General features: G+C 38.3%; 1 protein-coding gene across 1 annotated transcript in view; it reads left to right on the top strand.

Moving 5' to 3' along the window:
* Positions 1 to 8,899, top strand: part of bcl2b (BCL2 apoptosis regulator b) — a 35,069-nt gene extending 26,170 nt beyond the window's left edge. The window contains exon 2 of the mRNA XM_041803129.1: positions 5,627 to 8,899. Coding sequence (XP_041659063.1) covers positions 5,627 to 5,764 — 138 coding nt within the window. The 3' untranslated portion in view covers positions 5,765 to 8,899. The remainder of the gene's footprint in view (positions 1 to 5,626) is intronic.
* The last annotated feature ends 6,983 nt before the right edge of the window (positions 8,900 to 15,882 follow it).

The following is a 15,882-nucleotide window of genomic DNA, read 5'->3' as shown; positions in this document are numbered from 1 at the left end:
CTTGCTTATATGTGGGTGAAAAAGTTCCCTGAGCTGAAGTGGAACATGCCTCAGTCTCATGATATCCACCTGACACCCTCCCTCCCTCCTCTATCTCCGCTTCCCGGCTCTCCCCTGGGTCACTCTGGAGTTATTACCGTCCGTGCCCTTGTGGGATTCTTTTAAACATCCATCACCGCTCTTGAAAACCTCTTACTGTAATTGGCCCGCTTTTGTTTCAGACTTAAATAGATGATAATCTATGCCGACTGTCTGGGACATATTGAGGACACACATCATGAGTTTGCCATTTCTAAGAGCCTTGCTGGCGGTCAGTCACATGCATTTGCTGTTGCCTCAGCAAACTGTGATTTTCCTGGTGTAGGTGGAAAAAAGATGGAGTCTGTGTTTTTGCCAGCTGACACATTCCTCTCAGCTGGAGGTCTGACTGAGGAGCTTGTTCTCTAATTAATACCTGGGAAGGATTAGAGGGTATAACCTTCCTAAAAGACGGGCCTTGTTCGATGTTGTCTGAGATCAAACTGAAAAAGAAGCTTTCTGCTCACAGTATGAGCCATACTGAAATAAATGAATTGTGCTGACAGTAGATCCACTTGTTTGTTCCACATTTAAGTATGTAAATAACCAACAGATTGCAACAAAATTCCTACTCAGATCAGTGTTTTATTTTCTTTTTAATACTGTAAAATATGCCCCTGACTTTGGTTCAACATATTTTATCATATCTTATCATACCTTAACATATCATATGGTATGGTATGATATTATATTGCATCATATTGAATAGTATATTTTATTACATCTTAGATTAGTGTATACTAATCTGTATACACCTACCGTTTCGTCTCTATGTGGACAGCCAACCCCATCTTTCTTGAAATAATTACGTCATACGTAGCATAGCCCACTTAAGCCGCATGCACGGGTCCGGCCAAAACAACAATGGCAGATTACAGGGTTGTGTTCATGCTGCAGAAGCTACTGAGCTTATTATGTCTTTTACTGCTAAATCTGACACTCCTTTACCACCACTGAGAACAGTATACACCAGACGTTCTTAGATCCACTCGTTCTTGTGTACGGCGCAAAAGCTTTATACGCATGCTCTGTAATCTTCTTCTCTATTTTCCATGGCAGTGTTACAGTGCCACTTACAGGCCTGGCATATATACTACAGCGATTTCAGTTGTTTTAAGTGGTTCTGTGCTTAATTTTAGCTTTCCTAAATGATCCTGTGTTTAACGTTTTCAAAACTAAACAAAAATATATAATTTTTGTCTCTGTGTGGACAAGGCCATAAACCCACCAGCGACTTCTGGGTACACCCTCCTAGTTGGATGCTCCTCAAACCTCCACAGTAGAATTCTAATCAGATGCTCAAATTCTCTCAACTGCCTCATTTACATGTGAAGGTGCAGCGGCTCTATTTCTAGCTCCCACACTTTCTCCATTCTCATTTCAGCTGCTTTTATCCACAATCTTATCATTTTAGTCACTACCCAAAGACTATAGGAGATTCTTAGTCATGGAAAATTGTAAAAAGTCTGTCTGTTACAACCTATTATGACTGTCTGACACCTACCCCACGGCAGCTGATTCAGGCATTAAAATGACTATATAGAAATGATCAATCTCAGCGCTGATTGTCTAGTTTGCTTTTTAGGTCATACAGAGACATCAGTATAAATATTAGTCAGTTTCATAACAGACTAAAAACTCACAACAGGAGCTTTAATATTTGTGGTTTGGGTAAATTATAAAAAGAACATAAATCAGTTATGTTAAATTTGGCATGAAGCCCATCATTCATACTTCTTCATGATCCTTAGTAAACATTACAAAGGCTTTGAAATCATGTAAAACTTACAATGAACCAGTCAGTCTCAGCTGAGATTTGTGTTTGGAGCGAATTAGCTGATGTTAGCATGCTAATATGACAAGCTATGGTGGTGAAAAATGACAACTATTGTATCTTCCTATAGGATTTAAATGTCAGCGTTGCCACTGTAAGCATGTTAGAAGAGAACAGCCATGTGTAGTGATGACTTCAGTCTCACAGAGCTGCTAGAATTGCCGTGTACTTATTTTAGCCGTTGCTAATTAAAAAATCTCAGCTGCAACAAAGGAAATGCCATGTGGTTAAAGATATTGCTGGCTGATTTAGGAGTACACTGTTTAGACACCAGAGGGCCTAAAGTGGGAGAAATCTGCTGATCCTTCCTGCTCTGTGTCACGGGCTAACCCCCCAGCCTCAGGAATGCAGCAGGACGGAAAGGGAGGAGAGGGAAACAGGAAATACTTTTGTCTCCCCGCAGCGCTTCAGAATGGATGTCTCCTTTTTTTTAGTCCTCTGTGGGCTTTTGTTTGATAAAAGGAAAATGTGTATTAAAATATGACACTTGTGGAAGGATAAATGACCCAGTTTTGCTTCTTCTTGCTCAAGGTCAATTTGAATGTGTGTATTCCAGTTAGAATTTCACACAACATAATTACTGTAGGTAAACTGAGTTAAGTCAGGATGCATTAAAATAGAACTATAATCAGTCCTTGAGGGAGCTGACACAGTAATGTTGTAGTAAATTAAACTTAACAATTCACTATTGTTCACTGATAGTTCATGTTACAGCTCATAACAGAGGCATCAAAGGGATCGAATGTGGCTCTTAACAACACTGCTACTAATGCAGTTAGCTAAGAGACTTGATATTCAAAAGGAAACCATCATACATCAAATATTAAACCCATCTAAAATACACTCAAGCTTCTATTCTTGTTTGGTTCCACATAATCTAATTTGAGTGTGTGTGTGTGTGTGTGTGTGAGTGTGAAGCTTAGCGCCAAGACTTCCTGTCCAGCTGTTCCTGCTGTCACTGCTCATGCTCATGAGCAGATGTCTGTATTTCCTCGTCACAGACACAGCCCTGGTATTTGCTCAGCAGTCTAACGTACAGGCTGAATTTGTAACAGACTCCTTTTAAAACTCCTGTTGGCAGCAGCAGAGCTCCTCAGAGTCACATTCATACATTTATGCCTACAACACTCGTCCACACGCTAAAAAAAAACACACAAAAATCAGTCAGCGTGCAGCTGTGAATGGGCTCTATTTTAGTTGTGATTCCCATGTTTATTTAGTGTCTGAGTGAGGTGTCTCTGCGTGAAGGGCGTCTGAGGTTGTGCGTAGGATGGTGTGAGAGCTGATGAACATTAACTTGTAGAGACTGTGTAATAACACTCTATTTCCACTTAGATTTGGTGGAAGTCAAGGGATTTGAATTTTAAAGGGTTATTTCACACAAATGAGAAAATCATGTTTTCTCACTTACCCCAAGTGGTGCTCAGCCTTGCTGGTAGTTAAAGTTTATTCCCTTGATTTTGAGATCTCAGCCCTGGAAATTTGAAATGATACTTCAAGACAGTGGAAGACATGTTTTTAGGTGCTCTTAGCGTTTATTAATATTCAATTGTCCTTTGTCTAAGATTTTTGAGATGAAGTGGCAGATGTACTGTGCCTATGAAAGGTACTCACTCCCTAACCCTAACCCTAAGACCCTTTAAAGTGAAACTAAATCTGAATTTAGGTTTGTTGTATGACAGGTCACTGTGTTATAAACCCCTAAATCAAATTTCAGTCCAATAAAACATTGCCAAGTTTATAAAAATAAGCTTCATAATCATGAAAAATGAGGCAGTTAAATTTGCTTCAGGATGGTGTGGGTATGTCTGTTGAATGAGCTGAAGCCTCGCCCACTCAGGAGAAATATGATCCTCTCAAATTTTAAAAATCTTACAATTTGAATGTTTACCTTGTGATCAGAGTGTAGCTGCCTGGCTCTGTGCCAGAGAAGAGACAAAGTCCGTTTCCTGGCTCAAATTCCTGTTATGATACTTTAAACCAGGGTTGTCAATCTTAAGGCCCGGGGGCCAAATCTGGTCCGTTGAACAGTTAAATCTGGCCCACAAGATTATCTCATATTTTTGTTATAACTGGCCCTTCAGTATAAGGTCTGCAGATTTCCTCAAGTATGAAAATGTAAACTTTAAGATACCCTTGTTAAATTATAAAATCTGAAAAAGTGGGGAGTAAAAATATTTAGATAAGAAGTCAGGAATGTGGGAACACTTTGAGCATTTCAAATTATATTTTGACTTTTATATCATGATTACAAATTTTATTTCAAATTTTGACCTTTTAAACTCATGATTTTGACTTTCTTTCTAATATATTTGCCATAAAAAAACATTATCTTCCAATTCCAATTTCTTCTTGGTTCTTGACCTTTTTGGACTAATAAATTTACTTTTCTCAGATTGTGAGCCTTTAAACTTATCTTTTTAACTTTTTAAATGTCAAAATCATTTCTCATCAGTGCTAAGTTTGTTTTTTGTTTTTTTTTGTTTTTTTTTGTTTTTGTTTTTGTTTTTTTTTCCAAAATTTATTACTGGTGAAAAGAGGTTGACAGTTTATGGTTGAAAAGGTGACCCTGTTAGGCCCTCAGGTTAGACCTGAATCCAGAATCCAGCCCCTGCTGTGACTGAGTTTGACACCCCTGCCTTAAATGATCCCTAGACCACTATGGCTGATAGATTTGGCAAATTTACCTCACAATGAACAAAAAACAGCATTTAACTGACTGTTATCTTTCAATAAAGGACATGACATCAGCTAAAAACAGACTGTACTGAGATGTACTCTGTGATTTTATATTGTAGTGTTAAAGGGGCGGGGTTATTCTCCACTGTGGGCTTGTGACATCATGAGCCCACTTATTTGCCCCGCCAAAATTGAACCCAGCCAGAAAAGAGGTGAAAAACTTTCAAACTTTCAAATCCAGAATTCATTCACATGTAGATCTCAGTGTTTTTACATGTTTACGGCAACCATATTCCAACAAATCTAGTGTGTTAAGACAAAAACTTTACACTTTACAGGGTCTTCTAGTGCTTTTTTGACAAAAAAAGGCATCAAATTATAATGACCATGATTTATTTATTAAATCAATAAAATGGTAAAACATCCAATGGATGAATACCTTTGTAGCCATTGTATATTTTTGTGCCTGATATTTATTTCCAGTAGTGTTTAAGAAATGAATTGTTACTGTAAAATTTTATTTTCATAGATAGAATATGTACTCTTCTGCTACATGTATGGCATTTTGCACCATCATTTTTCTACAGTAGCCTGCAAAGGACAAACCACAATTTTGCTCTAGAACAAAAGCAGGACTTTCTGGGTTTTTCAATGTCAAGCTTTTACTGACTTTGATTGTAAGACGGATTTTTAAGAACACTGTGATCTTGCTGCTATATTCAAAGGAGGAAATTATTGTGTTCATCCACAAGTCAAAGTGGTTCCTGATAGAGTTCATAGACGCCTACTTTAAAGTGTAATTTTGGAGTAAGGTTGATGAACTTTCATTACCCGTGTGTTTCGGCCTTCAACAAGTTATATAACAGTGTCTTTCTTTTTGAAGATTCACATCATGTACATTTCCAGCCAAATCCTCTTTGCTGTTTTCCTGTAGACTCCGCCTGTCAGATAACCAACTGGGAGAAGAATGCAAACAAAAGTAAAGGCATATTCTCTGATAAATTAACCCTGTCTCTGTCTCTCTCTCTCTTTCAGGATGCCTTTGTGGAGCTGTACGACAGACAGAGGGACTCGGTCTTCAGCTGCTCCTGGCCCTCCATTAAGACGGTCTTTGGTCTTGCAGCGCTCGGGGCGGCTAGCCTCACCATTGGAGCATACCTTACACAGAAATGAACAAACCCCTTTATTTCTACCAGCAAGACTTTATTCCTCCGCCTCCCTCTTTTCCCGTGCCTCCTGTTTCTCCTTTTAAAGACGCCCCTGACCCCTCAGAGACAACCTTCAGAATCCTCTGAATCTGGCTCTCTTCAAAGCCTCAGAAAAACTCCTTCTTTCTCGCTTCCCCCCTGTCAAAACAGACACAAATCAAAAACAGCCTGATGCACGGTTTGAATCGAGCAAAGGACGTCCTGGAAAAGAGGGGTGGCTTTAGATGTAATCGCACTAAGCTGAGAACAAGTGAAGAGAAAGGAGGATTTTTTTTTTTTGTTCTGCCTGCTTCTGTACTCGTTTTAGCATGACTGTTGAGTGTTAGCTTAGTCCTTGCATGTGTCAGAGCTCATGCGGGGCCTCTATTTTTGAGGCCTTGATGATGGTGGGGGGGGCGTGTAGGGGCAATGACGGCCCACACCGGCGAGGACGCGGCCACGGCCCCGCCCCTGCTTGTTAGGGTGAAGAGCCCCATTTGAACTGTGACTGACTCCAGTTACCCCCCCCCAGCCCCCCCACCCCTGCAGCCGTCCTTCAAAGGACTTCCTCCACAGAACAGCTGCTCAGAATGTATAATGGAAACGTCTCGCTAAGACCAGCACGTTATATGTCTGCTGCTTCAGACAGCTTCAGTGAACTCTGAACACACAGCACCATTATATGCACCAAGCATGGACTTTATTATGTAGAGGAAGACTGACGTTTTCAGAACACTCCTATGCTGGTTATGACTGTTGCAGCGAACCCTAAATTGTGTGGTTTTCCTTTAGAAATCAGGGGGTTTTCCAGGACAGATGCAGAGGAAGATGCTCACTGTGTAAAGGTGATGCAAAGAACTACGGGAACCCTAAAGGACATGCATCCATGCATTTTATTTAACTCAGTTTTCTGGAACAAGCAAATTTAGGTTGATATTTCCATTGATAATAATTTAATCTTTATCCTAGGAAAACAGTGAAATAAAATGTATGGTGCATGTCCTTTTGAGGCTTCCGTAAAGTACTAGTAAAGTTGAGCACGGCACAAAAATCTAAGATAGAAGAACAGATTGCGCTCTGCTCTTTAAGAAAGACCCCCGAGAGAGATTTAAATAATGCATTCCAGGAGAAAAAGTGACGCAAACGCCTAAAATAACTCCCCTTTAAAAGCATCACCATGCTTCACATATCAGCACCAAGCAGCTCTAAAACCATCCATTCTTTTCTTGTTTCTACCTCTGCTGCAGCGATTTAAATTCTTAACTCGGTCCATTCATCGTCGGATTGTTCAAGCTCACTGAGGGTTGTCAAAACGTGTCCCTGAGGCCTCACAGTGCCTCCGTAATGCTAGAATCCACTCCAACAAAGACTCGTGTTGACGTGGACTGAGAAGACCTCGCCTGGCCACGGATGGCTGAGAGGAATACCACGGCAGCAGGACTTTCATTTTTTTCGGGACTGATGCCTGCGTGTCCCAGGTGCTGGAACCTGAGATGTCCCTCTTCTCCTTCTCTGCTGATGCATCCCGTCATCGATTCGGTCCTCTCAGCCTGTTTTTATCGATGTTTGTCTTGTGTTACAGATGGATTAAAATTTTGGGGATGCACACACGCAGCTTCCAAAATATCTTGTTGAATTCAGTACATAGCAAAGTTGGAAAAGTGGTTTTCTTTCTTTTCTGTCATTTAAAATCTTCACCTTCTTTGTTGCATGGATGAAAGATGCTGTCTCACACATGAATACCCACTGTGTGTAACTGTATTTATAACAGAATAGGCTAGAAGATTACAAATAACATTGATAAAGTTGCTTTTCTATTTATTGAGAGGTACCAGATCACAGATTTTTTGATGAAAGTTAATTTCCACTTTTTCTATTCTATGGAATCACACTGTAACTACATTTTCTTCCTGGCTGCTATGATAACAAGAAAAATGTTTAAAAAGTGAATTTATGTGTCGTATTGGCTTAAGGCTGCTATACTGTCGATTTTTAACTTTTACTTACAGCTTAAACTGCCACAGATTTACAGTATAGATCTAGAGAGCTGGAAACCAAAGTTAACTTGTGTTTATCTTTAATTTAAAAAAAAGTAGCTTAACAAGAATACATGTTGCTTCACCTGGCTGAGTCTGTTCAGTGAAGGTTTGTCTAGTGTTAATGTAATATATCAGCTTAACTTCTGTCAACATCGTGCTCTGATGATAACTCAGTGCTTTTCTGTAAAATATCCACCTGCCAGATTTAAACCTTGTCTCAGCTATCGCCATAAACCAACCTATTGTCATGAGAACAACCCACAGTGTGTGCTGTTCTTGGTACGGAAGCCCTAAGTGGACATGCAGTAATGCATTTAATGTCCTCATTTTTCTGTGATAACGAGCAATGTCCTGCTATTTTCTTTATGAATGTTTTTCATGTTAAAAAAAGATGACTGGTTGCTCAATGAGGTCAAAGTAGAAATGGGAAAATATTATCTCCTACCTGATTTCAAACATTACAGATGACAAAACATTTTATGAATTAAACAGAGTAAAAGGGCTAATCTGGGGTTACATTATATATAATTAAGTTATGTTTTATAGTAGTTACACGAACAGTGGCTCACTTTAGCTTTGTTAGCTTTAGCTTAAGCTACCATAGCTACGCTAGCTATGTAATTAATGTACAAGATAAGCCAAGGTAGCCAAGATTTCTTTGAGGTATGTGAGCTTAAGCTAATCTAGCTCAAAGATATCATAGCTACGAAGCTACATTATCCATGTAGCTACATAGATAATGTAATATTCTGTAATATTTTCAAGAAAACATGAAAACAATGTCCAAACTTTTCCCACAGAGGGCCACATACAGAAATATATTAGGATGGTGGGGCCACTTTCATACCCCATGCCATGAGGATTTTAAAGTTAGTAAGACTAATCCAATGTAAGTTAATACATGTTTAGCGAATAAGTAGGCCTAAATGGCTAGTTTATGGCTCACAGGATAAATAGCTATTTTCAGGATTTTGGGGAGCCAGTCAGATTTCAGGGGGCCCCATTTAGCCCTGGCTACCACTGGCTCTGCTACTGAAAAGTTATTGGTGCTGCTGTTTGCTGTGATAATCCATCAAGATGTGATTAATCAAGATACCTTCTTGTCAAAATGTTTGTTTACAGATTTAACATGGTAGCACTGCCTTGTGCTGAAAACAAGAAGTACAATGCAGTTAAGCACAATGTGGGCCATATTTAATTTTATCTCTAGAATTTGTTGTGGGCCAATCAAAAGTGTGCTGCGGGCCACTTTCGGTCCCTGGGCCATAGTTTGGACACCCCTGATGTAAAGGGATCCTGTGACATTTGCAGCAGTAGTAGACCTGGAAATTATTCACTTGAAAAGACGAGCCACATCAGTTTCACCTCTAACTTTCTTGTCAGTTGGCATCAGAGGTCATGCCTTTTCTTGAATTTGAGTGGTCAGCGAGGGAGAAGTGACAATGATGAGCGTAGTGCTGTTTTTAAAGTCAGAGGAAAATAGCTGGTGCTGAGGGCGTGTTTTTTTTTTTTTTCTGTCAGGAAGCTTTGTGCTGAAAACAGAGCTGCACGGGTCTTATAATAGAAATGACCACTGCCAGATTTATTTTGGGGCTTGTTTGTATTTATTCAGATACAAAGTTGGTAGAATCAGGAAGTGTAGAGAGTGAGATGCAGGGAAGAGGCCGAAGCTGGATTTAAATCTTGGTTTCCCACTTGAAGAAAAGCAGCCTCTGTACCTGAGGTGTCTGGACATAACCATTAGGCTACCAGCACCTCAGATAGGTTTCATTTCCCTCATTAGAGTGGGCGGTGGCAGCATGGATGGTTTGCTGCGGTTTGGCTGATCAGGGGACAAGCCTGCTTGTTTATGTAAATCACCTGAGTATGATCCCATTAAACAAGTGTTTTAACCTCCTGAGACTCTGCATGTACATATCAGGACACTGGTACAATTTTGTCTTTCCTACAACGATTTTAAAATTATTATTCTATTTTTTGATTGGAAATTTTGGTTGGGAATTTCCCACAAAGTTTTCCTGGATTTTCATTGGAAATCGCTTGGATATTTAGAGGAATTAATTGAAAATTTCCATAATTTCCATTGAATTTAAAGAAAATGCATCTGTTAATTTTTGGAAGAAACTTTAGCTGGTCTCTGCTTTGAAAATTTACAGGAATTTGCTCTCAAATTTTCAGGAATTTTGGAAAAAAAATTGGTGTAAATCTTTATGTTTTTTCAGAAAGGCTTACTGAAACATTGGCTAAATATCTGAGGAAATTTGGGGTTATTTCCAAAGATGTGTAGAGAAGTGTATAAGAACTTTCATAGCTATCTCTTGGAACATCTTGGAAATTTTAAAGAATTTTGCTTTAAAATTTTACCTTTTTCAAAATCTCTAACATTTTCAAAGACCTCCAGAACATTTAGTGGAAATTTAGTTCAAATGTAGCCTTAACAAGTTCTTGTGGTCCATCATCAGAAAAAAAAATCCTACAAGTAAAGTAATACTATTTTTGTATGTTGTTTGGTAAGATATAACTACTATCCTCATATGTAGAGTTTTTTGGGTGAAAATGAGTTCTTGTTTAAAAACAAGGCTTTGTTTTATACTTATTAGGTCTCATTTATACCAAAATTAAAAGATTTTGCTAGTATATTTTTACAATTTTTCATGAAAAGTTTAGTAAATATGATTTGATATTTTGGGGAAAATGCTTGGACATCTTCTATTACTTTTCATGAAGTAGTACTTCTGGGGGAATCTGATTTGAAATTTTGGGTGAATTTGCTTGAATTTTTAATAATAATATAATCAGAATTTTTGGGGGCAATTTGTCTGAAAATTTTCAGAGATTTGCATCATACTTTTTGGTACATTTATATTGGAATGTGTAGGCTTTATGAGAAAGTTTCACCAAAAGATTTTGGGAATAACTGAAGAAATTTTGGGGTACTTTTCATAGCATACTTTAAAAATACATTTTGAGAATTTTCACAAAAACATTTTGGTAGTTTCTTTGAAAACTGAGGGAATTGGTGTGGATTTTGGAATAGAAATGTCCAATAAATCCTGAACTTTTAGTGGAAAATTTGTTCATGCTTGTCCTTGTGGTCCATCTGCAGACATTCATGGACATAATTTTTAGTAAAAACTTATTCCTGATGAAATACAAGTCTCAGCTACTTATCAGATCCAACTAAAAAAGAATTAAAAAAAGCTCAGGTCTCCGGAGGTTGAAGTCACAATATTAAGTTAGGTTTTCCTTTAGAAAGGGAAGATCATGCACAGTTTTGTTGAGATAGCAAGATAAATAAGTAAATATCTTGATTAATAGCGGGACATTTTTTCTTATAATGGGAAAATGAAAGAAATTAATCAAATGTATGGATGCATGTCAGATAAGGGCTTCCATATCTTAGTTATTAAGTGTGTTTAACAAACCCAGAGGCAAAAGCAGGAACAGTCTAACAGCAATATACTGTAATTTTATATTCTCTGTGCATATATGAATGTAGACACTATGGTTGCTGTACTGTTTTATGTCTATAACCACAATCCTGTAGCACTTAAAAAAGTGAATTGTGTTTCTGTTGTTTACTGCTATATCCACAATAAGCTAGCGGGATCATATTGTTCCTAATAAACCAGATTTCTCAAGCAGCTGCAGTCTGAGTTCATGTTGCGCCTGCTTTTCTATCGATTCTCAGCTTGTTCTCCAAGTGTGTCAGCAAGACAGAAAGAGAATAAGAGATGCCATGGTGCAGAGCAGATCAGCATTGCTTTTTTTATTTGATTATCTGATACCTATCTGCAAAGCTATGAACTGTAAATATGAGTCTCTGCTTGTGTCAAAGTGACAGTCTCCTTGGGAAGAAGCAGCAAGGCAGCCGCACCCCATCAGACTTCAAAGCTGTCCCCAAACACTGCACTTGTCAGCCTCCCTCTTCTCCGCTCCGTACGCTGCTAAACACGAGTGCAAAAACCCCAAAATGCCCTGCGGCCAGGTTTTTTTTTTTCTCTTTTAACACCCCCTGCTTCTGTTCTGATCACACTTGTCTTCAAAGGCGCCTGCACTCTTGCTGCTCGCTGGAATTTGTGAAAAGCATGATGCAGTAAAACTAATGTTGAAAGAGTTGAGTGGGGGCGAGAAAATGAGGGGCAAGGAGGGGAGGAAAGGGTGCATGCATGTGTATGTGGATATATATATATCCCTAAGGAGACCAACAGCGTAGGGGAAGTTCATTTGGGCTTGAGCCTCCACGCAATCCCTCCTCTCTCTCTCCCACTCTCCATGCATATAAAATGCATGACATGCTCTGAAGAGGAATTTTAAATCAAGCCCTAGACTTTCAAAAGAGAGTCCAGTATGTGTGTAGAGAGAGAGAAAGATGGGCAGTGAGGAGAAGAAGAGAAGGAGGGAGGGAGGGGTGCTGAGGCCCTCCTGCCTCTTCTGCTTTAGGGCTACAAGGTGTAGAGGAGGCTTCCCAGCCCGGGTATCACAGGGGAGATTGGGAGATCAAAGCAGATTGTCTGGAGGAAAGCCTGGTCCAGTTTCAGGCCTCATTTGGAAGTCCATCAGATCCCACTCATGGTACCTCCGCCTCATTTACACGCAACCTCTGCTGCATTAAAAACTTCCTGCTGAAATATAGCAATTTCCTAGAAAGAGATCAAAAAAGGCAGTCTGTTAAAATCCTTCATCTCTTATTGGGATGTAAATATTCAATGAGAAAGACGTCCTTTCTGATTACACTAAGATGTAATCTAGTGAGGAACTGATTTAGGTAATGTGAGCTACAGTGTCACCTTGTGGCTGCTACACAAACACTCCTGCAGGGTTTTAAACATCTTTCAAAGTACCTCATTGCGACTGCATTAAGAGAAGGCAGCTCATTTCACTGAGAATACCTTCTACAAATATAGAAGAGCAACCATTAGCAGCTGCTGAAATAAAAACCAGCCTTTTCTCTGGCACATGGCTGCCAATCCCTGCACTAAAATATCCTGAGGGCAGTGTGCCATGAAGAGAAAAGGCTCCAGGCCTGAAAGCTCAACAGCTTACAGCTCTAATGATGACTGTTCAGCCGTCTGTGCTTCACAGTATACTTATTAGGCATGTCTAATGAAAAAAGGTTGTGTGGTAAGTAGTCTTAAATCCCATGTGGTGGCATTATCAGGAGGAAATGAGAAATGAGGAGTGCGTGGTGTTATTACCAACTTTAAAGTCCATGATCAAGTTCCCAGCAGCAAACTTAAACAACTGTTAATTAAAAGTGGAGTCAAATGAAAGTAGAAAGTAAAAAACTGTGTAAATACCAAAACACTTTTAGAATCTGTTTTGAACAGTTGCTTTTTCAGTGTTTTTGTTGATTGTGTGCATGACAAGTAAATAAAAAATTAGGTTAACTTCCATGTTGCAGAACTCTAACAGTATCCTATACTGGAAACGGTGCGACTCATGAAAGTGGTTTGGTTGTTGGGTGTTTGACAAAGAGAGAGAAAAAGATGGATGCCTTAATAAAAAAATAAAAGGATTGCTATAACCTGACACAGCAGATAAAGTGTTATGTTTCACATCCATCCAGGCAATTGCCCATAGTGTGTGTTTGGGAATGGCAGAACCTTTGAAAAATAATCAGGGGATGCATGAACATTCAGACACATTCATTACAAACAAGTCAGAGGAAAGGAAACATAGTTGGCTCCTGAGTTTGATAGTGGAGCCAACTGGTGAAGCAAACTCATGGCAAGGCCAGTCAGGAAGCAAAAACATCTTTCCCACCAAGAAAAACAGTCATCTTTTAGTAAAGACATGGGGAGTAAACGCCCATACAGCTGATCACCAGAACAGGAAACAGAGCAGGGAGATATGTGAATGAGTGATTACTAAAGAGTGAAGATCAATGAAAATGAAACAGTCTTCCTGCATGAACTTACGCCAAGCTTCATTCAAATCAATTCAACGTAGAATGTCCTGTTCTCATCTGCCCATTTAGAGCATACTAGAGAGCAAAGTAACGTCATTATTCCTGCTATTTACTGCCATATTCCTTTTGTCTTTATTCGTTAGGGCATTTTGAATCAAGATATCTTCATTATTTTGACCTTCAATATGTTCACAATTTTAAGTCCCAATTTAGTTATAAAAAAGGTCAACAAATGGATGTTTTGAGAAATAGCACAGCAGCACCGCCAAGTGTTAAAACAAAGAAGTAAAATACACAGTCACACTCAAACCATGTTTTGATGTGGGCCATATTTCATTTTATTTTAAAATTCACTACGGGCCAGTTAAAACTGGCTACAGTTGGCTCCTGGGCCAAAGTCTTGATACCCTGGATTAGATGCAGTGGCCTCATGTTCATCCCTTGCTTTTAAGATTTCTATGAATCACACAACCACAGAAACCCCCAGTCCTTCTAGTGTAACTTGTAGAGGCATAGAACTGCCAGGCTGTACTTGTAGTTTATACTAAAAGTCTGAAGGACTATACTTAAAGTTATTAGTAGTTAGTGTGTTCATCTTTGATTATCTTGATAATTCATTAATCCAGTGTTTTACCTTTGCTAGGTAAACAATCTTTAATGATGATAATCACAGTCTGCTTTTCAATAAAAACGTTTTCTACTGTATAAAACAAACGGAGATCCCAATCTAACTGAACTGTTTAGAAATGTAAAGTTAAAGCATGACATTTTTGTCACCCTGAGTGAAGTGAATACCAGGCTGGACAGATTACCTAACCCACACAGCCCTCATCTTTGTACAGAGTAAAATAACACAAGTGTGACAAAGTCTGCCTATTTTACTTTTGCTTATTTTACTGCCACCTTCTGCCTAACCTTATTTTGTTTGGAAACGTAAGACAGGATATGATTTGCTTATTGATGACTGAACTATCTCTACTTATTTTAGCTATGAAATAACAGGAATCTAAGTAAGGATGGCATCTACACCAACTTTTAATAGGACAGTGGAGGAAAACTTGCAAATATTTTGGTCCTCAGCTTGAAATTTTTGTCAAAATCTGGCCCTAAGAATAGATTAATTTCATGAATCCATGTGCATCAGATCCAGTCCAGTCCATTCGTTGTTGTGTTCTAATGAGTAGTGCTTTCAAGCTGCTCTGTGCAGTACAGGGAGCATTGTTTAATAGGAGTTATTCAGGATTTATAGGACATTTTCCATTCCAAATTTCACACAGAGTCCCTAAAATTTCAAAGAAATATCCCAAAATTTCTGTGAAAATTCTTAAAACATATTTTTAAGCTATAACATAAAAAATACTCCCAAATTTCTTCAATTATTCCCTAAACTTTTTCATGAAGCCTAAACAATCCAATAGAAAAAAAAAAAAAATCTGGAAAAATTTCAAGCAAATCCCCCCTAAAATTTCTTATTTTCCCCAAAACTCCAAATACTTTTGCCCTTACTCCATGAAAATGATGGAATATTACCCTGAACATCCACACATATTCCCTTGAATTTCCATTACAATTCTTGTCAAGTTCCCTCAAAATTACAAATAAATTTCCCAGATCTCCACCAAAGAGTTCCCCTGAAAATAAATAAATAAAATCATTCCCAAAAATCACAATACATTTCCTAAATTTCCAAGAAAAGCCTGAAAATTTCCAAAGTCCCTAAAATATCCAAATAAATTCTCCAAATTTCAATGAAAAAAATCAAAGCAAATTTTCCTCAAAACTGCCAATGAAACTCAAAAAAAAATATAAACCTATTTCAATGAAAATGTTTGAAAATGTCCAAGTACATTCCTCCAAATATCCAAACATATTCACTTAACTTTTCTTTTGTAAAAATTTAAAGCAAATTCTATCAAACTTTGAAATTGGCAAATTCATTCATTAAACCAATGAACTTTCTGGAAAATTATCTATAAAAATTGCAGAAATTATTTCTATGATATAAAAAACAACAACATGTAATGTCCTCATATGTACTTGCAGGTTCTTAGGAGGTGAATATTTGTCGGGAACTTTTCAAATTCTTCCTTGAGCCAGTTTCAAACCAGATCCACACCTTATACAAAGCTGTATAAAAATTTGACAACTTTAAAG

Source organism: Cheilinus undulatus, linkage group 13, assembly GCF_018320785.1.
Source record: "Cheilinus undulatus linkage group 13, ASM1832078v1, whole genome shotgun sequence".
Lineage (NCBI taxonomy): Eukaryota > Metazoa > Chordata > Actinopteri > Labriformes > Labridae > Cheilinus > Cheilinus undulatus.
This window is presented reverse-complemented; position numbering and strand designations above follow the sequence as displayed.